At 33.5% G+C, this 23641-nt stretch overlaps 1 protein-coding gene across 1 annotated transcript in view; it reads right to left on the bottom strand.

The window, feature by feature from the left end:
* The window catches only part of LOC145293344 (sperm-associated antigen 16 protein-like), an 80539-nt gene that overhangs the window by 15653 nt on the left and 41245 nt on the right, over positions 1 to 23641 (bottom strand). Inside the window, exons 9-14 of the mRNA XM_080139988.1 lie at positions 20153 to 20292; positions 19025 to 19168; positions 9136 to 9236; positions 8040 to 8124; positions 2701 to 2827; positions 652 to 717 (exon numbers count right to left, since the gene is read on the bottom strand). Coding sequence (XP_079996114.1) covers positions 652 to 717; positions 2701 to 2827; positions 8040 to 8124; positions 9136 to 9236; positions 19025 to 19168; positions 20153 to 20292 — 663 coding nt within the window. The remainder of the gene's footprint in view (positions 1 to 651; positions 718 to 2700; positions 2828 to 8039; positions 8125 to 9135; positions 9237 to 19024; positions 19169 to 20152; positions 20293 to 23641) is intronic.

Here is a 23641-nt window from a genome sequence, read left to right as displayed (position 1 = left end):
TGGCTCAACCAATGTCGCTTTGAATACAAGTGAGTAAGATCTTGTCTCTTGCCCAAGTCATGGCTAGAGACGAGAAAAGAAATATAACGTCTATTCGCATCGACATCTCAACTGGGACTGAAAAAGGTTGTCTTTCCTCACTCAAACAGTGTTCTTACTGCACAATGTATAAATCACTTTGCAAGCGAGAACATACAAGACTGTTCTTTCGGGCCAGGATTAAAGTGTAGTATCTGTTCTGCAGATGCTGCAATCAATGACCATATGTGAGGGAAACCCCACATATAAGACCATTGCTCTTGTAGCAATCAGTTATTGGTTAATGTAGGGGAAACCCTTCATACCAATTGTCACTATCCGGCTCCCCTACTCCCCGGGGAGCTGGTCTCCATTTCCCCAATTCGTCCACATTAAAAACGGCCTTGTGCCTAATTTGCTCAGTGTGGAAGCAAATAAATACACTGTTCTTAGCGAACTACATGTTAATCACTCCCAGAACGACAACATGCAAGTGAATGGATACTTATTATATAACTAATAGAAGTTCTATAGTAAAAGGGAGATAGGTTATAAGGGAGATAACCAATCTAACAGAGAGATGACTCATAATAAATGACTACTTCAAGGGAGACAACTTGTTGCACCTCTTACCTTGTTATTAATTCTTGCATTATTGATACCATGTTCGTGGCCATAGAAAGTCTGTCCACATAAGCCCTGAAAAAAATAAAACAAAAAAACAAAATATGGAAATAATAATTCCAATTTTCAATATCTTTCACCTATGTTAGTGGATGACGTCACTCCTTTGTGATGCCATTCTGAGACCCCCTCCAAAAAAAAACAAAAAAACAAAAACAAATAAAAACAGAAAAACAAACAAACAAACAAACTGTTACAATATTTTTGGAATATAATGGGGGTATGATCCTGCATAATCGGGAGATTCTATTTATAAACGGTGCTGCTAGGAACTGGTGAATCGAATTAATTCACATTCTGCTACCAAGTAATCAGAAACCAGAATTGCTCCATAAATATTAAACCTTTCTGTAGCAATTTCGTATATGTTTTCTCCGTCTCAACACGGGAAGAATCTTTTGCTCTGTGGATTCCAACTCGAGAACTGTATCAAATTAATTCCATGAATCACACCAGTCACCTCTCAGGACTTGTGTAGAACAACGAACCATCGGAAACTGTTCTGAAACTAAACATGGCTTACACTTCTAGAGGTTATGTGGCCTGCATCTTTATTTCGATGGATCCAAGTCAAAATTCGAATTGTGGCAAGTGAAATTTCTAGGATATCTACGAATTCAAAAGCTACACAAAGTACTTGAAGCACAACCTGAAAACAGAAACGACCCCGACTTCATTGAAAAGAACGCAACTGTCAAATAAAAACAAACAAACAAACAAACAAACATACCTGATAACAAGCAAGATCCATAGTTTAATAGTAAATATGCAGACAAATTTTTGTAATGGCAAGAAAATGAAACAATTAACATGGATAAATGATATGGGATAAGCTGATCTACCCATGTCAGGAATAATGGACGTACCCAGACACTATAAATATTGCTGCATTTAACACATTATAGATACAGTTACTTGCCATTCGAGATTCTGATTTCGGCAATCAATTCAGCATAAACTGGATCATTTTGGTGGCCTTTTATCTAGTGGACTAGGGCATTCATTCTGAGTAGTCCTAGGAGGTCTACTTTCCCAGATTTTACTTCCTTCGCATAGCAAGAAGAAATGACACAATGGCAGAGGAGGGGAGAGTCAAGCCAGCTTCTCTAAAGGAAAAACACCTATTGAAAATTACCTGGGCAGCCCTGCCAGCATTCCCTGATCAGAGCCCCTCATAAACTTACTCCACACCAAAGAGGGTTGGCAAAGTCTGGGAAAGTAAACATTCTAGTACTACCCAAAATAAATGCTCTAGTCTGCCAAATAAAAGGCCACCGAGATTATATACGATACTAAATTCTTCCCAAATACTTTCTAAAGACATGTTTACTCATTAATACAGTATTAATGAATAATTTAATATTGCATGCTGTTATGTATTTCACTAATGTAGTAATGATAATGTAAAACCGTTTACTCTCTAAACAAAATTTCATGAGCAAAGTTTCTTTTCTAGAATTGCCTGTCTGTGGAACACAATACTGCAAAGCTGATTCCCAGCTGAATATAACATGGTCGTTTGGAAATCCTATGTAAACAAGTTCATATTGAGCCGTCTTTATGTGTTAGATAATTAAATCCTACTAATTTCCACCATTACTGATCATCACAATGTTTTCTCATTGGCCACCTGGCTGTCATTAATCTTCATCCTCAATTGGCCTTTGGGTTTTGATAAGTGGTGGCTCTTATAAGTAATGAAAATTAATTCCATCAATTAAATTTAGTACTCTCATTGTGTTCTTTAATTTTCAGCCGACAATCATGCTATCTCATTAATCCTTATTCTCAAATTGCGCTTGGCTTAGATAAATGGCGATTCAATCTTAAAAAAAAAGCACCTGTATCAAAAAAAATGAATTATTTACAGAAAACAATACATCACTTATTTCATGATTGTGAATTACCAGAATTTTTATTCGACACCATCGAAGAAAAGGTGATGCCGAGAAGTATATGAGTGTAAATGAAAAAAACGAATTTTGTGAAATCACTTACTGTTCGAGCATCCCACATGGAAATCGTCTTGTCCGAAGAGCTGGTCAACAGAATATTGGAAAATGGCACAAACTCAATACTGTTCACCGAATCTGTATGACCACGTAATGTATAACGACATCGCTGACTTGATTTAGAAAACAAAAGAAGAAATATATATATATATATATATATATATATATACACACACACACACACACACACACACACACACACACACACACACACACACACATATATATATATGTATATATATATATGCATGTATATATTTGTGTATGTATGTATGTATGTATAATATTGTACTTAAACCAAATTTATATTTTACTCTATTTCTTTTCTATCTCTAACCCATATTAATTCTCTTATCAAGTTTAAATCCAGACCTTTATTTTAATTTTTTTTCCAGATACATCTGCCTTACTTTTAATGCTAGGTTGATTTATGGTGTCTTTTAAATTTAATAAAAACCCTTCACAATTTGCTGATGAGGAAACCTTGTTTATTAAAAAACTATATGTAATAATTATTGTCCGTAACTTGATGTCTACCACAATAAAAACACTGTTTTCCGAAACGATCGTACAAATAATTGATTTTGTTGTTGTTCCTTCTTATGAAACGGATTTTTAATTGAATTATAATTTGATTTTTAAATTACCAATCACATTACTAAATATTAAATTAGCTCTAGGATATTTACCTATCGAGCTTATTATATATCTAAATTACAACGAGCACTTTTTCTTTCCTGTATTTTAATTAAACTAGTAATTTCACTATTACATTAAAATACACTCTGTTCTTTAGACTATTGTTCTAATCTCCTTTATATATATATATATATATATATATATATATATATATATATATATAGTAAGTTAGAAGAATATATATGGCAATTAAGCTACACAGAATATTCCGCATTTCATCCACACTAGGATTCGTCAGGCTTATATATTTTTCTGACTTACTACCTAGCTCTACCTATGTATTGAGCACTGTTTAAGTAAATACTTAGTTTACGCATAAAATTATACTTTCGTATGTTAATTTATGTGATTAAATGAAGTAGTCATATATATATATATATATATATATATATATATATATATATATACATATATATATATATATATATATATATATATATATATATATATATATATATAAAATAAAAATAAAACTTATTGTTTCCTTTTCAGATTAAATGTTTTTAACTCTTTTTCAAAGTGTTTTTAACATGTTTTATTAACTGTTTCCTCTTATATATATATACTAGCAGAAGTACCCGTTGTTGACTGGGTTCAAAAACAGCCTACAGAAAATGGACTATGATTTATGAAAGTATGATAGGTTATGAAAAGGAAGAGTTGTAAAGAGATAGCTTCGAATTTGGGGGTATCAAAACCAAAGCAAAATATGATGAAAGTAAAAATAAAATAGATAAACCCCATAATTTATTATACCGTACCTGTTCACACTGAAACACTTATCACAATAACACTTGTAAACGTTTTTTTTTTTAAATTTTTAAATTTTTTATTTCTATACTTTGTGGACCAGGCGCGAACGCAGACCCCACAACTTTTATGAACCACCGTTCTGCCAGATCAAACATATCCATTCCTGTGTCTCGATACATCTTCTATCATTATATGTAATCAGTTTTTTTTAAATAGTCAACCATATAGGAGCCTATTCGTGACCACACACACACACACACACACACACATTCAGCTTTATATTATAGATATATAAGTGAGGATTCTCACTTTATTCAGACATGTGGAAAATTTTTTAATTCGTTTTCATCCGGAAGAAAAGGGCTGCTAAGGGGTAAAAATTGAAATATTGGTATATGGAGACGTCGGATTTTTTCTGTTTGCTGTCTCATGACTGCGCATGCGTTACTCGTTCAAATTGTGTTAAGAAGAAGAAGGTTTGAAAATACCTTTTGGCGATCGTGTTCCGTTTTTAGAAAAAAAATAATACTTCCATGCACATGTGTCAGTTTCATTCCGTTTTTCTTATCTATTTTTTAAAAAGAATTTAACGTTACTTTTAATACCGAGCAACGCCAGGTACATCTTCTAGTATATGTACAAAAGTGAGAATGTGTGCGTGAGGACAATTCTCAACCTATATACTCCACAAAGCTTTGACCTAAAGACTTGAAATTTAGTATATAGGGTATTCAGACACGTGGAAAACTTTGTAATCGGTTTTCATCCAGAAAAAAAAGGGCTGCTAAGGGATAAAAATTGCAAAATTGCTACTTGGGGGCGGTTATTAGATTTTATCTGTTTGTCACTTGATTCACGAGGTTTGAAAACACCTTTTAAAGATTTTGGCAAGCTGGTATAATGGTTATCGTACTTGACTCACTGTCTTTAGAATTTTGTTTCGATACCAGCTCGAGTATTTTTTGTTTATTTAAAAGCATTAGAACTATTTCGAAAAAACATAATATTTGCAGGTTCTTCCGTTTTTTTTGTTTTTTTTACTTCAGTTTTTAAAGGAATCTAACATTACATTTAATACCAGGTAACGCTGGGTACATCTTCTAGTATATATATATACATATGGATGACTATATATATATATATATATATATATATATATATATATATATATATATATATATATATATATATATATATGTATATGTTTAGGCAGCATTTTTTCATTCAAGCAAATATTAAATGCAACAGAGACATTTTGCTTTATGATTCGTTTTTCTTTTTTTTTTTTTTTTTTAATTTTTCGATTTCCATATAATCTTTTTATATCAAAATCAAAAAATATTAATAAAAGTTCCATAATTGTTACTGTCACGAACGCTTTGGATTCGTCCATGAATCATCTTCAGGTGAAAGCAACAATTATGGAACTTTTATTAATATTTTTGATTTTGATATAAAAAAGATTATATGGAAAATCGAAAAATTAAAAAAAAAAAAAGAATCATAAAGCAAAATGTCTCCGTTGCATTTAATATTTGCTTGAATATATATATATATATATATATATATATATATATATATATATATATATATATATATATATATATATATATATATATATATATATATATACAGAAAACTTTGAGAAGAAGTTTACTAATGAAGGCAAAAACAAACTCAAAAACAAATATAAATATTGCTATTTATATAGTAATCCCAACCAAATGAAAAAACTCAATACATTCACTGATGATAGTATATATATATATCTATATATATATATATATATATATATATATACATTGTTTTAACAAAAACAAAGACTTCAAAGAATGGGTTGATAGCAACAAATAATGTAGTTCATCGTTAGTTACAATTGTTTCAAGACTATTCGGACAAATCCAAACATTATGTCGTTTGAAAATTTTCGCAAAGAACTACCTTTCTAGTCTTGAATAGTCTTGAAACAATTGTAACTAACGATGAAATACACTATTTGTTGCTATAAACCCATTCTTTAAAGTCTTAGTTTTTGTTAAAACAATGTATGAATACTCAATTATGAAATATGATAATTTTGTAGCTTACAGTTTAAGTCATCTCATTTTGGCTTAAAATTTATTGAATTTAATGAATGATTACTGAATTATATAAACCCGGTAAAATTCGGAATATTACAAATAAGACTATATATATATATATATATATATATATATATATATATATATATATATATATATATATATACGATTATTACGATTATGAAGAAATATATACTTTTAATGTATATGTTCAATAATTTTTTTTTCAAATTGCTACAATTAAGTTGAATAAAAACTGAATTTACTCCTTTAGAATATATATATATATATATATATATATATATATATATATATATATATATATATATATAACTATTTCATGTACTCACATAAATTGATATACGAAAGTATAAATTTATGCGTAAACTTTAAGTATTTACTTCAACAGTGCTCAATACATAGGTAGAGCTAGTTAGTAAGTTATAAAATATATATGGCGATTAAGCTGCACTGAATATTCCGTGTTTCATCCACTCTAGGATTCCTGAGCCTGAGGAATCCTAGAGTGAATGAAATGCGGAATATTCAGTGTAGCTTAATCGCCATATATATTTTATAACTTACTAAACAACCTATGAGAGACAGATTTTTGTTCTTTGGAAAAAAAAACTAGCTCTTTTTTTCTTGAATTACAACGGATAAATGTTTGTTTGTGTGTGTGTGTGTGTGTGTGTGTGTGTGTGTGCGTGCGCGCGCGCACGCGCGTGTGTGTGTGTGTACATATGCTGAAATAATCGTTAACTCCATTATTTTTTTCTAACAATTATTTCAGCATATGTACACATTTCAAAAGTGTTGTTCTTAAGATTACATGCGTAACACTAAACAGATTTTAACTTGAAATGGCTCCTCATTTATTAATATATAAAATATCAACAAGATAAAGCAATATTTATCGACTGCACACAATTTTACTACCGCATTATTCTTAGGCCACTAAAATGATGTTTTACCTACAATAATGGACGTAATTGGAGCATCTAAGCGCTGTCTATCTTTGTTACACAAGCTAAACAAGACATGTGCAGCACGTCTCCGTTGTCACATGTTTCAACTCAAATGACGTCATATTTGCCGACGATTTTAACTCACAATGGTTTATCATTTCCTAATATAGGATGTCCCAATAAAACGTATACACTCTTTAAATTATTTCACCTTGCTACATGAATACGCTATGCCACGTTCCCAAGAAATGTTTACGAATACAAAATGGCACTTCCAGTAGGATGAAGCACTTTCCCACTATCATCATGACGTAAGAGCATATCTTGATAGTCACCTGCAAAACAGATAAGTAGGATGGAGAGGAAGTATCGAGTACTGTCTACACTCACAAGATTTGACCCCCTCCCCATGGATTTTTCTCTTTTTTGGGGGCAGGTGGGTGGATAGGGTCCACACCATAAAATGAGCTATAATGAATGAGTTGAAAGCAACCATTGAAAGAAGATGTGTCAACATACCAACTGGACTGATTAGGAACGTTTTCGATTCAATCAGTGAGCGTTGCTAGCTGTTCATGGACCACAATGGCCAACAATTTTAACATTTTCGATAATTAGCTGGCGTCTATATTTGTGCACAGTATTTTGATGTATGAACCTTTTCTTTCTAATAATAAACGTTAGTTTTATATGGTCATTTAAAGAGTGCATACATTTTATTGGGACACCCTGTATAAGAAAACAAGATAAAACAATATTTATCGACTGTACACAATTTTTGATTCCATTATGTTCAAGCCACTAAAATGCGGGTTTACCCTTACCTGTTAAGATCCCACACTTTACTTGTGCTGTCTCGGGAAGCTGAAGCAACAAAATCTCCAGCCCAATGCCAAGTGCAACTCCAAACTGTGTGAGAAAGAAAACAAAACAATTTAATATGAAATTTATAAATTCCTTTCTGGGAAGATCTAAAACATAATTATGCAATTTTCTTTCTTTCTTTATTTTTTTTCACAAGAGACCCACTTTTTATCAAGGATAAGGATCATATCTAAACTAGAATACTCGTCGTAGAGTGGTAAAATTAATTTGCCAACCCAAATCGATTTCCACCACTTTATTCCCCTTAAAAATATTTAAACTAAGAGCTAATTATACTAAACCTTATGCTTAGAATCCTATCCTCATTGGGACGATAACACGGTCAAAGGGAAATAACTCTCTTTTCTGTAAAGGCAGAGTTGTCTCTCTTGCTTTAACTCTGAGAAGTTATCGCATCTTTATGCAAGAACAACACGAGAGACATCGCGAGTGCCGCCATCTTGAGAAAGGACAGCGGCAGACATTGATGACGATGCCATATGAGAACCTTTTTGGACTTAAATTATAAGAAATAGACTTAAAAAAACCTTTCTTGGCTTACAAATTAAAGGACTTAAATTCAAAACAACTAAGTCATAACACCTACCAAGGCTTTACTTCATCCACTCCTCGGATGGAACAAAGCTTCGAAGAAGTCAGCTAGCAAGTCAAAGAAAAGGATGTTCCTCTTTTATTTGCCATGTCTCATTTCAGACTTTCTGCCTGTGGCATCCGACAGTTCCAAATCTAATTTTTAACCTCTAATGGAATTTTCTTTTAATCTGCCTAATTTAACCTTAGATGGAAAATACCATTTTTAATATTATTTTTACACATCCTACGCCAATATTTCTACAATCCAAACACATTTCTCTTTCTTCTACTCTGTCTTTCTTTAGATCTTTCTTGCTCCCTCTTGTTATCTATCTCATTTTCTCGTTATCATCTCCCTCTTTCTCTCTCTCTCTCTCTCTCTTTCTCTCTCTGTATCCTGTTCTTTCCCTTTCTCAATCTAAATATATATATCTTTTTATCTGTTAAACAAATGTGGCATACCTGCCAATTGATGATCTTTGAAGGTCTGGACACATGCATAGCTTTCAAAATTCCAAATTCGGATTGTTCCATCTCCACTAGATGTGACTAATTTACTTCCCCTGATGAAGACAAAAAAAAGAAGACTTTTCTTGTATATCAGAAAGCAAATAATAAAAAAAAAAATTTGGAAGAAACCGAGAGGTCAACGTTTTTAAAACTTTGACCCCAATTTTGACCCCTTAACATTTATTTTTTGGAGCTCAAATCAAATTAAAAAGTTCGACCCATGTCCAAGTAATCTACAATTAAAATTTCAAGTGGTTAGACCCAAAATTGGCGAAGGAGTTTGGTAGAGTTTTAAACGGTCAAATAGTCGAACTTTGACTCCTTGACAGCCAAATTTCTGGTCGAAAACCAATTAAAAAGATTTTCCCAAATCTTAATACTCCTTATGTAAAATCTCGAGTCTCTAGACCGAAAATTGACAGAGTTATTTGGTAGGAAAATCCACACACAGACACACAGACACACACTGAGACATTTTCACTTTTATAAATATACTAGCAGTTCTACCCGGCATTTTCTCGGGCCCTGTATACTGTTCATAACTTTATGTGCATATATTAAAAAGTGTGAATACGTACGGTAAAAAACAAAAAAAACAAAACAAAACAAATACAAAAACAAATGAACCAAATATATATATACAGCATGCAAGTGCCAATGATGTTTTCATTTATCTAATAACTAGCCATTCTTTTCAAGTACCCTTATCAACCAATATGGTTTGCACTCATGCACACCGTGCTTTTACTAGAGAAATGTTTTTAAAGAATGGTGAATCTATAACTGCAAGCTTTCCAAGTTCATTACGAGTTAGGACGGCATGATGCTGTTTCAGATAGAAAATCAGTACAGCTATGGGTTGCAAATTTCAGAGTTACGGGTTTGGCACTTAAAAGAAAACCACCTGGAAGGCCTCGAAGCACTCAAACATTAGACAATATTCGAGCTGTGAGACTTTCTGTTACTAAGTCTTTAACATGCTTTGGCCTTCGGATTGTCTGATCGAACAGACAGAAGAATTCTACACACAGTTCATCCATTGGTGATTGCTCGGATTGCAGTTCCACCCATACAAATTAATACATGCTCAGAAACTGCACAAGCGTGATTTGGAAGTTTACATGCCAAAATGTGGGAGATATTTCTGCCGTACCTTTTTATATATATATATATATATATATATATATATATATATATATATATATATATATATATTGCAAAGTTGTGTTGAAAAGTCAAAGACTCACGTTTTCTTTTTATAACCTTCGTTTATTTTCTGGATTTTTCCATTACAGCTGTTTGATTAATGAGTTAGCAATTTTACGATTTATGTTTCCGTAAAAATATCCTGTCCCCACCAACTTCTTCAGATGTTTATCCATTAGATTTTTACAACAAATGGTATATTTTTAACATGCTGGACATCGTATTCGGGTAAAAAGATTTCCACAGCCATGCTTCCTCACTTCCTCCATCTTTTAGTGTTATGTAAAGATAGTTTTCCGTTTTAACCCGTACTTCCGTATTTTTATTCTTTATTTATTAATTATTTATTTTTGTTTTAATTTTCCTTGTTTTTCCTATTTGTTTTTTTCCAATTATATAATTTTATATAATTTTATTCCTATATTTATGCATGTTTATTTTAATATTGTTTTTTGCTTAGTGTTTGAATTCGTATTATATTACACGATGCAGGGGAGGTCACTCTCGTGGTATCATTTTTTATCTAGGATTACCTCCCTTGCATTTTTTTCCCCTAATCTGCTCTAGTGCGTGAAATTAAATATTTTTTTCTGTGCAAACACCTGTGGATTACATCTAGTCTTTTGTTTAATAATTTTTCTTTTGATACTAATATATGGTAAGATTCTAATATACATAGGTTGCATCTTTTCGATTTGCTAGGTTTATATTTTTCCCCTTATCAATTATTGACTATCTTAACTTATATTCAGTTTTATTTTCCTTTAATTCCTTAATCCATACTGCTAAAGGGGTTGAATTTTTCTTTATTTTTTTCCGGTTGTTTTCGTTATTACTATTGGTTCTGTTTCTATTTTCGTTATAGTAGTTGTTGTTGTCACTGTTGTTATGATCCTTTCTACCGTTGTTTTCATTTTTATTTTTATTTACATTGTTGTTGTTTTCGTTATTTTTGGTGTTCTTTTCTTTCTCAGTTTCATTTTTAAACGATGTTAGGTGATTACGATATCTGTCCTTACAGCAAGTTCCCGTGCTCCCCAAATATACTTTAGTTTCATTACTTTTTATGACTTCACATTTGTATACTACGTTTGAAGTTAAACAGTTCCCCTTCATTGGACATTCATTAGGGTTCCGGCAGTTACATTCCTTTACATTGTTAGATTCATTTTCTGTCCTATTTCTGTTTTTCAAAAATTTGTTTAATTTTGTGTTATTTGAGCCAATTATGGTATTTGTTAAGTTATCAGATGTTGAGAAGGATAGCTTTACAAACACACACACACACACACACACACACACACACACACACACACACACACACACACACACACAGACGTTCAACTTTATATTATATATATATATATATAATATAAAGCTGAACGTCTGTGTGTGTGTGTCTGGTCACAAATAGGCTCCTATATGGTAGACTATTCTAGAAAACTGATCACATACAATGATAGAAGATGTATCAAGACACAGGAATAGGTCTGTTTGATCTGGCATAATGATGATTCATTAAAATTGTGGGGTCTGCGTATGCGCCTGGTCCACAAAGTATGGAAATAAAAAATTAAAAATTAAAAAAAAACGTTTACAAGTGTTTTTGATATAGATGTACATAAGAATACTTTGATAAGTATGTTTTAACTTAAATAGGGATGGTATAATAAAATTGTGGGATCTGCGTTCACGCCTGGCCTCCATAGAATGGAAATAGGCACAAACTTTAATAAAGACTTTTCATAACTATCTGCGTAAGTATACTTTGATAATTATGTTTCAGTTTGAAGAAATATGGTATAATAAAATTATGTGGTGTTCGTTCGCACCTGACCTCCATAGAATGGAAATATGTCACAAAGTTTAACACGGTTTTTTAATATAGATTCACAGAATGTTGTGATAAATGTTTCAGTGTGAACAGGTATGGTATAATAAATTATGGGGTTTATCCATTGTATTTTTACTTTCATCATATTTTGCTTTGGTTTTGATCCCCCAAATTCGAAGCTATCTCTTTACAACCCTTCCTTTTCATAACCTATCATACTTTCATAAATCAGAGTCCATTTTCTGTAGACTGTTTTTGAACCCAGTCAACGACGGGTACTTTTGCTAGTATATATATATATATATATATATATATATATATATATATATATATATATATATATATATATAATGGTTGTATCGATTGGTTTCCTAGATGTAAGTCCAATGAAACTCACATGATTATTAAAGAGTGCTCAATGCAGGATAGAGCTGGTATATAGTCTGTTTATTATACAAACACTATTGGTTACATATGTGAATAGATGTTGCAGTGGAATCCAAATTCAAGGATAACACCTCATTAGACAAAAAAGAATATCGATTCTTTTTTGTCTAATGAGGTGTTATCCTCGAATTGGTATTCCATTGAAACATGCATGCACGTATAGTGCCGGCCAAAAGAAAGTCCGTACTTGTAATTTTTCAAAAACTGCAAATTTAAGCTAAATTTAATGTAACTGTTTAAACAACTTATACCTCATTTGATTCGCCTTTTATTCTTCTATAATTTTACCTGTTCGTATTTGACTTTTAATTGAAATATTCTAGTCTTCACGTCAATTAAAAAAAAATAACTTCAAATTGAGGAGGCAAAAAGAAAGTCCGCAGCAACAAATTCACTTAAAACCAGCTTAAATCAGTTTAAAATATCCACCAACAGGCAACAAAAAATCTCTAATCGTAATTGCTGTTGTTCCAGGTTATACAACATAACATTTAGTCCATATGCCACGACTTTCTCTTAGTGATCATCAGGAGCTCATTAATCTCCACCTTTCTGGTTTATTTAATCAAGAAATCGGCCGCAGATTGAATTATGATGAGAAAACGGTAGAAAGGCCGTGCAAAAGCACCAAAACACCAGCAGTGTTCATGATGTCCCTAAATCTGGTCGTACAAAAGTTATTTCTAACAGGGAAGACAATGCTATCAAGATCCGCAAGCTAAGAAACAGATTTGAAATGGCTCACCAAATCCAACAACAGTGCAATCTTGTTAAAAAGTGCTCTCTTTCTACTGTCAAGAACAGATTAAAGGAATTTAATTTGCGAGGATATGTTGCAAGATGCAAGCCGATGATTTCTGTAAAGAACAGAAAGCGCCGTCTGGACTTCGTCAGATGCAATGAAGATCATGACTCTTCATATTGGTCAAAAGTGCTTTTTAGCAATGAAAGACAATGGTAGACAGTACGTCCGTCGGAGGAATGATGAAGAATTTAATCATAGGTGCTCAGTTTCAACGCTGCAAGGTGGTGGAGCTTCAGTTTTGGTGTGCAGCATTATTAGTACTGATAGTCCAGGGCCTATAGTTCGCTTGCAAGGTTGAATTAATTCGACCAAGTACATTAAGATGTTGACTGAGCATTTTATACCCTACTTTGGTCGAAATTTGGATGATAATCTCATCTTCATGCAGGATAATGCTCCCATTCCTCCAGCTGGCAATGTCAAGAGGTTCCTGGAAGAGCATTATATTCTGTGTTTGGGTTGTTCTGCACAATCTTCAGACCTCAATCCTATCGAAAACGTATGGCATTACATCAAGCAACAACTAGCAATGATAAAATTTCAAATTTGAAAGAAATTGGACAAAAATTAAAGAAAAGTGGAATGCTCTTTCCCCGGAGTATTGCTGCAATCTAATTCAAGGAATTCCCAAACGATTGCAGGCTGTCAAATTGCAGAACGCTATGCTACTAAATATTAACTAGTTCATTGCATCCTGTTGTATTTGTGTTGCATTAATGTCCTCAAGTTACATTTAAATAACAATTTTCCATTGTGCGGACTTTCTTTTTGCCTCCTCAATTTGAAGTTATTTTTTTAAATGGACGTGAACACCAGAATATTTCAATTAAAAGTCAAATATGAACAGGTAAAATTATAGAAGAATAAAAGGCCAATCAAATGAGGTATAGTTTGTTTAAACAGTTACATTAAATTTAGTTTAAATTTGCAGTTTTTGAAAAAATTACAAGTACGGACTTTCTTTTTTGTCACCTGTGTATGTACATATGTAACCAATAATGTTCATATAGTAAACAGGCTATATATATATATATATATATATATATATATACACTTGTGCCCGATATTATTCATACCCCCCTTGAAAATTGAGTTTATTAGGTGTAACTTTTGTAAGAATTTATTGTTTACGTCCATATTGATACATATTCTTAATAAACCTCTTCTGATCATTTTCGTCATTTTAAAATCTCGGGATACTTGTAATAAAAGAAATATACAGCTATTTATAAAATCTGCAATGTTCAAAAATAATCATACCCCCTTATTTTTTCAGTATTAATCGAGTTTCTGACTGTTTGTTTTCTGTTTGATTCTTATTTTGAATGCTTTTATACAACCTTTGATTAATTTCATTTCGTTTTTTGCATTTTTCAGAAATTAAAATGATATCAACTGAAAACCAATAAAAGAATAAAAATTATTAGAATGGGGAAGAAAAAAGAGCTTAGTAATGATCTTAGGACTAAAATTGTGAATTCACATAAGGATGGTTTAGGTTACAAGTCAATTTCCAAGAAATTTGAGGTCCCTACAGCAACAGTACAGAGCATCATCAAAAAATTCCAGAGCCACCACACAACAAACAACTTGGTTGGTAGAGGAAGGAAAAGGAAACTGTCTGCTAGAACCACCAGGAATATTGTAAGAAGTGTTAATGCAAATCCAACCACCACTAATAAGGACATTTTAGAAAATCTGGAGTCTTCTGGCATAAAAATATCAAGGCAAACATTGCAAAGGACTCTGCATGAAAATGGTCTGAAAGGAAGAAGACCAAGAAGGACTCCATTGCACACCGGAAAACACCTTGCAGCACGTCTAAAGTTTGCTAGGACCCATGTGAATTCTCCAGAGTCCGTTTTCTCAAGTATTTTGTGGACTGACGAAACAAAAATTGAATTGTTTGGCCATATGGATGCTTCTTACGTTTGAAGGAAGAAAGGAGAAGCTTACAACCCAAAGAACACCATACCCACGGTGAAACATGGTGGTGGTAGCCTAATGTTTTGGGGCTCCTTTTCGGCTAGTGGTCCAGGTAGTTTGGTCAAGATAGATGGAACCATGAAGAAGGAGCAATGTTTGGAGATACTCCAGAAAAACATTAGACAGGATGCGGAGAAGCTCCATTTAGGACCAAACTGGGTCCTTCAACAGGATAATGATCCAAAACATACTGCCAAAATAGTCAAGAAATGGTTTGAGGATAATCAAATTAATGTTTTGGAATGGCCTAGCCAGAGTCCCGACCTGAACCCTATCGAAAACCTCTGGCACATATTGAAAACTGAGGTTAAAAAGCGGAAACCTAGAAATTTGAGGGATTTGGAGAACTACTGCATTGAAGAATGGTCAAAAATCAGTGTTGATGCTTGTAAAAACCTTGTTGATAAATATCCCAAACGGTTACAGGCAGTTATTAAGAATAAAGGGCATGCTATTGACTATTAGTAAGAGAGGTATGAATAATTTTGAACTAGTGCCATTATTGTTTTTCTTTGTATAATGTTTCAAACTTGCATAATTTATTTATTCGTTGAGTTTAAATTAAATGCTTATGCTTGATTTATTGTTTGAAATCCCTTTAATATTGTCTACCTTCTGGTTTGAGCAATATTCTTATAGAAATCTCAAAGATCCGAGGGGTATGAATAATATCGGGCACAAGTGTATATATATATATATATATATATATATATCATGAATTTTGGAATATAGTTTTTTGTCATTTATTCTCTATATTAGTCTGTAATTACATCGAACTTCTTAAATAAGGATTGGTATATATTATAAGAAAATATATTTCTACAGAAATATATATATATATATATATATATATATATATATATATATATATATATATATATATATATATACTTTTTAAATAAATATTAATAATTTTTTTCAGGATTAAAAAAAAATTATCAATAAATATTAATAATATATATTTCCATACATGAAGTCATTAAAATGAAGGGGTGAAAAAAAAACCCCAAATAAAAACAACAAAAAACAAACAAATAAAAAAAAACAACAGTATTTCACGATCAAAAACCAGTTAACGATAAAGTTTTGATACATAGATTCCGATTAAGTAAACAGCAATTCTTCCCCTTTGTCAGAAACATCACTCATTGAAATGACTAAAGGACAAAATGAAGGAAGCCGGAGTTACAAGGCTGCCGGAAGTAAACCCAAATTCTATTCTCCTGACATTACTGTGTCTTATAAAATATTGAATGACCCTGCATCAGACTATGTTGACCCAAATATAAGATGTTATGGGAAAGTTAAGTGCGTTGAGGAAGGAACGACTGATGCTAAGAGTGAGTAATACATCAGATGAGACATTTTCAAATAATTTGGAGTAGTGAAACACCAGAAGAAATTCCAAATCATGCTAAGTGTGGGTGCAGCACTTTTTGTAAAAATACAAAATGAAGACACACGAGGAGAAAATGTCAGTTCATAAAAAACAAAAGGATGGATTCCCTGTCTATGACTCTAATATATTTCTCATGTATGTTATAGACATCGCTTCTTATAAAGATGTGCAGACATGTAGCAGCAGTATTCCAGCATCATTTTATTTTAATGTTTCTGACAAAGGGGACGAATTGCTGTTTCATGCTTAATAATTTTGAATCTATGTTCACTTGTTTCATAATGAATGAGCCAATGTCATATAGCGATTACATACGCTAGTGTTAGCCATGACAAGTTTGCAACTAAGTGTAGGCCAAAGTGACACAACGTTTATGAAATAAATCAGTTCTCAGGAAAGTGACAGAAAGAAATGTCATGTGAGATTAAAGAGGTCAAAAGTGCAGTAAAACAAAGAACTAATATCTGAAAACATTTTCAAAAATTGTCTTTTTCTGTTAAGTGTTTTTGTTGGATTTTTGTGATGTAATATTCATATTCCATGTATTCCAGTGATTTTGGTTTATTAGCAGGGAGTCATTTTAGTATATTTACAAGAAGTCATTGTGGCATATTTACATGAAGTCGTTTTCAATTTTTAAAATAATTTTAATGTATGGGGCTGGAAGTGGGATTAGAAGGAATAAATTTAAGTCCAAGAAAAAAGTTTTCCAAATAAAAATCAACACAAATATTTCCAGTAAATCATTAAAAATTTTTTAAATCGAATGAAACACCGATTTAAAAAAAATTATTTCAAAGAATTTGGTGCCTGAAAAAATAGTCTTTCTGTCACTCTTTTGTAACCTGAAAATTTTTTCGTATGTAGGGATGAAAATATTTTCATATCGCCTTATATAAAGTGAAAATTTCATAATATAGTTGTTCGTATCTGTATATATATATATGTCTGTGTATGTGTGTGTTTGTGTGTGTGCGTTTATGTGTGTGTGTTCGTGTGTGTGCGATGCGCACGTGTGTGTGTGTGTGTGTGTGTGTGTGTGTGCGCGTGCGATGCATAATTCTATAATTCCCTAGAGGTTTGTGTGTGTGTCTGTGTGTATCTGTGCGTGGGTGTTTGTGTGTGTGTGTGTGTGCGTGCGTGAGTGTGTGTGTGTATGTGTGCGTGTAATGCATAATTCTATAAATCCCTAGGTGTGTGCGTGTTTTTGGGTGCGTGCGTGCATGTGTGTGCGTATGTGCGTGTGTGAGTGCGCTTGTGCGTGTGTGTGTGTGTGTGTGTGATGCATAAATCTATAAAGCCCTAGAGGTGTGTGTGTGTATGTGTGTGTGCGTGTGCGTGTGCATGTGCATGTGTATCTGTGCGTGTGCCCGCGTGTGTGTGATAATTCAATAAGTCCCTATTTATGTGCCTCCACAATCATGTTGACACTCTGTTAGATTTCCGACGCGACATTGAGCCTAGACAGTACTGGGAACATCAGGTGCTGTATGTGTCTTCACTTATCTTGGCTTTTTGCCCAATTTTCCTGGACTTCTCCTTTTCTCCTTGCCACTGGATTCAAGAAGTGTATGGTCGGATTTTGCGCAACCCTTGTTTCATAATTACATAATTACACGAGCAGCCACCTTTACAGGGGGTATCCATTGTATCTCAAGACTGAACAGAAAATATAATATATGATATATATATATATATATATATATATATATATATATATATATATATATATAAGCGATGGGACCATTCCAATATTTTTCCTGATTCCGATACAATTACCGATTCCGATTCTGATTCTTTATAAATCTTTAAATATTAAACTATATAGTTGTATTTTTTCTCTGAATGTCGTAAAAAACACATATGTTAAATGTGCAAATATTTTCCTCAATGTAAAAATATACTTGTGGAGGATAATCTATCGATTCACTGGTGGTTTCAAATCAATAAATATGTACTATTTTATCATTATTACCAGCAATGGAAGATTTAGCTTTAAACAAAATCAAATAAAAAAGATAATTAAAAGAATCGTTTTGGCATCGGAAAATTGGTACAAATTTTCTGATTCCGATACCGATTCCGATTCCTTTAAATATTCTGATTTTTCTGATTCCCGATTCTGATTCTGATTAATCGTCCCAACACTGACATATATACTTACTCTACATTGAAGTCGCAATCAGATACCCAATCAGTATGACCCTCTCCTGTTCCAATGAGGTTACATGCTGGCACGGACCAGAGTTTCCAGCTCATATCATCACTTGTAGTTGCCATGATTTGTTTCTTGGGATGAAGACAAACGCTACAAAGCAAAGAAAATTATGAAACTAAAAAATCATGCAATTCTTCCATATTCAAAGGAATGTAAAGCAGTATAAATAGCCAGAATGCAAAGGATCAAGTATTAGTTTTAATTTTACCTTCAGTTTAATAGTCTGGAAGATTAGTATGTAAGGATGAACAAACACTGAACTAAAAAACAAAAACAAAAAGGAAAAAAAATAACAACAAAAGACCAACAGAAAACACTGAGCGAATATGAGCCCTTTTGAATGACTTTGAAAGGAGAGAGAGTGGAGTATCTTTTTAACTGCAGTCGTTAGGTAGTAATTCTGGTGTTGGTTAAAGAAGAGTGTGATAATGAGTTTGTGTCATAGGTCAATCCCCCCCCCCCAAATGACCCCCTAGAAATTGTTAAATTCACAATCCTTTCTACAGCCCAACTATATTTGGTATGAATAAACTTCAATCTAAGCTTGACTTCACTACTAACCAAGTTTCACCCGTGAATGCCCAATGGTTTATGCTATGCTTTATTACTGTTCAAATATATGTGGGGACACTTTGGTGATTGTCTCATCAATAGAAAGTGTGACCACTTTACCAATGCATCTAATGGAAGTGAAAGGAGTGTATCGCTTTTATAGATTATTATTTTTTTTTGTATACACACATAAAACAAAAAAACGTTACCCCTTAAATTGTATCCAACTTGTGTTACCAAACCAGACTGTTTAAAGATACTGACTTTCTAACCTAAAATGCACCGACCATTAATGCTATTGTTTTTTTTCCCTTTGCAAAACTCAACCATGTTCTGCAAGGTTAAAAACAATAGCAACAATTTCCCTATACAAAAACGAAAACAAAACAAACACCATGAATAAATATTGAAGGATATAAAGAACTTGAAGCATAAAAACCTGTTTCCAGACTTTTTTTGTACAGGCATTTAAAATTGTTGACAACTCTTAATTTATAGTAGATGAAAATTGTAATTACCAACCTGCTGACAGGAGCTTTATGGACTGGAACTGTCTTGGTAAGCTTAAAGCCTCCAGTTCTGATTGAATGAGATGACAGACCTTTTGGCTGGAGAAGGTATGGGTTTTCTCTCGGATCAGCTGGGAATTTCGAGTCTTTCGACTTAGGACAATGAAACAATAAAGATACATATTGAGCTTAAAAACTTGTGAAAAAATAAATTCAAAATAAACGAACAAAGCATGAGTGCCCCACCCCTCACTTCATCCCTTCCTTGCCATTTCACCTATTTGAATCATGTAAACAAAGATATTCATGAAACTGTAATGTGGATCCTGGCTTAGATAGGATATACAGTCTGAGCATGGAGAAATGTATGAGATGTCTTTAATAAGTTTCCAGACTTTTTTTGTACAGGCATTTAAAATTGCCGTGAATTCTTAAAATTCAGTATCTTATTGCTATACATCTTATTAGCTGACTGACCAATTTTTATGATTTCAGGTTCAAATGAACAGCTACAGCAGGAATTGGAATACACCCTACTAAAGCCCGATTGTCACAGCTGGTGAATTTCAAAAATGCAATCTAGACATGCGAATACTTTAGAAGAACAATATCAAATAAAATTCTGTTTTAAACTTGGGGAAAAATGCCACAGAAACGTTTTGGACCATCTTGCATGAGTCGAGCATCAGTTTTTGAGTGGCATAGAAGATTCAAGGAAGACAAACCACTCGAGGACATGGCTAAGAAGTATAAAAGAGGATATAAAAGGTACGTTCTGTTTCATTTTTATAAACCCCTCAAAAGAGTTGACATGCCATAAAAGTGAACATTGACGAGCAATACAAACAGACTCTCCCCCACAACATTGCGTAATGTTATGCGCTCATTGACCGTCAGAGTTTGGAGAACTTGGTCACCATGATTCATGAGGCATCATGTCGACTGTAGACTAGTCATCTGTTCTGCAAATTATGCAACTGGTCCTGAGGAGAACCAGAACATTCATGTTTCGTCTGAGTGTTTGAACTTGTTGAAAAATCTCTTCAAATTTCATGGTTTGCATAAATCATTTCTCTTGGACGTTGGTAGTAAGTAGTTCGCTTTTATCACAAAGATTATTTTTGTTACAAAGACTTTTTTAGCAAAGATTTTTTTTGTTACAAAGACTTCTTTTAGCAAAGACTTTTTTTGTTACAAAGACTTTTTTTAGCAAAGATTTTTTTGTTACAAAAACTTTTTTTAGCAAAGATTCTAGAAGTGTAAGCCATTTTGAGTTTCAGAACAGTTTCAGATGGTTCGCTGTTACACACAAGTCCTGGGAGGTGACTTGTTTGTAGTAGACAGTTCCACAGAACAAAATATTCTTACCGTGTCGAAAACCGGGAAAAGAACATGTGAAATTGCTCCAGAAAAGGTATAATATTTATGAAGCAATTCTGGTTTCTGATTGGTTGGTAGCAGAACGTGAATTAATTTGATTTGTCAGTTCTTAGCAGCATCGTTTATAAATAGAATCGTCCGACTGTGTGGGATCATACCCCATTAAAACACTCTTTTGATGGGATGTCTCCTAGCGGCTTCGGCTGCAGGGAGACGGGGTAGTACCAGTCAAGGATTCGTCACTTGACACTCAGCCCAACAGGTGAGGGGCCGGGAACCGGCCCAGCACCTGTTGGACTGAGGTACACCGCCTGGGTAATACCTAGGAGGTCCACCCTCCCAGGCCTTGCCACCGGGCTTTCCGGTGGGGCAAGTTTATTGCTTGCTGCCTGAGGCGCCCCGACCGGGGAATGCCGACGGGGTTACTCAGGCAATTTTTAAAATTGCAGGAGTGCCCCTCCTTTAGGGGAGCCTGCGGGTATCCCACTCTCCCGGCCTTGTGCCAAATATTGCCGATGTGGGCGGCAATTAAATATATACCCCATTAAAAGGTCATTTTGATGGGATGTCTCCTAGCGGCTTCAGCTGCAGGGAGGCAGGGTAGTACATGTCAAGGATTCGTCACTTGACACTCAGCCCAACAGGTGAGGGGCCGGGAACCGGCCCAGCACCTGTTGGACTGAGGTACACTGCCTGGGTAATACTTAAGAGGTCCACCCTCCCAGGCCTTGCCACTGGGCTTTCCGGTGGGGCAAGTTTATTGCTTGCTGCCTGAGGCGCCCCGACCGGGGAATGCCGATGGGGTTACTCAGGCAATTTTTAAAATTGCAAGAGTGCCCCTCCTTTAGGGGAGCCTGCGGGGTTCCCACTTTCCAGACTTTGTGCCAAATAATTCTGAGGTGGGCAGCATTTAAATAGCTACCCCATTAATAGGTCCAAAATATTGCAACATCCTCCCTTTTTTTTATAATGGGGAAGTCCCTTGTGTTTGTTCTGCTCAAAAATAAATATATATTTTTATATTTACTTAGACATAACAAAAATTAGAAATCATTTGGATCTTAGAATTTTAGCATTTAAAAAGACGCCATTTTTAATTGTGTTCAAATGTCAAAAAGGAAAATTACAAAGATTTTTTTTTTTTTAAGCAAAAGTATTAATTACGCATTAGTAGTTTAAAGTGTTAATACAAATAAAATGGATTCCTTTTTTATCTCGTTTTTTATGAAATGGTATTTTATATCTATATGCTTAGATTTTTGGTTGATTATCGTGTTCTGTGCTAAGACTATACTGGCTTGATTATCACAATTAATTACTATGGGGCTTGTAATCAATTCTGGCTCCAAAATAGTCTTCAGGATATTTTTAAGGTAGAGTGCTTCCTGGGTCGTGTGTGCGAGCGCGATAAATTCTGCTTCACACGTAGAGAGAGATACAATCTGTTGCTTGTTAGATTTCCATGAAATAATAGGCCCATTTTCTGAGAGTCTGAAAAAATATCCAGATACACTCTTGCGATCTTCGTCGTTTGCCCAGTCTGCATCCGAAAAACCTTCTAATTTTAGGGGATTTCTTGATTTTCTAAATACTAACTTCTGTTCTTTGGTTCCTTTTAAATAAGGTAGGACTTGTTTAGCTCTGTTTCAATCCTTCATTGTCGGTCGTGATAATTTTTGTGACAGTTTTGTTACTGTATAGCATATGTCGAGCCTGGTTGCAGTCATTAAATATATAAGACTACCTATAATTTTGCGATATTGTGTGTCATTTATTATTTCAGATTCTGTGTGTATATTTTTATTAATATCATTTTCGACCGGTGTAGAGCGTTTCTTGCACTCTCCCATTCCAAATTTTAATAGTATTTTGTCGATGTATCTCGATTGAGTCATCGTAACAAGTCCTTTGCTTTGAGTAAATTCTATCCCCAGAAACCAGGATATTTTGCCAAGATCGGTCATTTTGAATCTTTTACTTAATTTGTTCTTAACATCAGTTAACATTATGTCACAATATGATGCGATTAAAATATCATCGACCCACAAAACCAAAATCAGTAGTTTATCGTCTTTGTGTTGGGTATATAAACAGGGGTCTACAGCGCATTGTCTAAATTGTT

This window comes from Euprymna scolopes, chromosome 2 (genome assembly GCF_053919585.1).
Source record: "Euprymna scolopes isolate OS-2025 chromosome 2, ASM5391958v1, whole genome shotgun sequence".
Lineage (NCBI taxonomy): Eukaryota > Metazoa > Mollusca > Cephalopoda > Sepiida > Sepiolidae > Euprymna > Euprymna scolopes.
The sequence above is the reverse complement of the archived record's forward strand: the minus strand, read 5'-3'. Positions and strand labels throughout refer to the sequence as shown.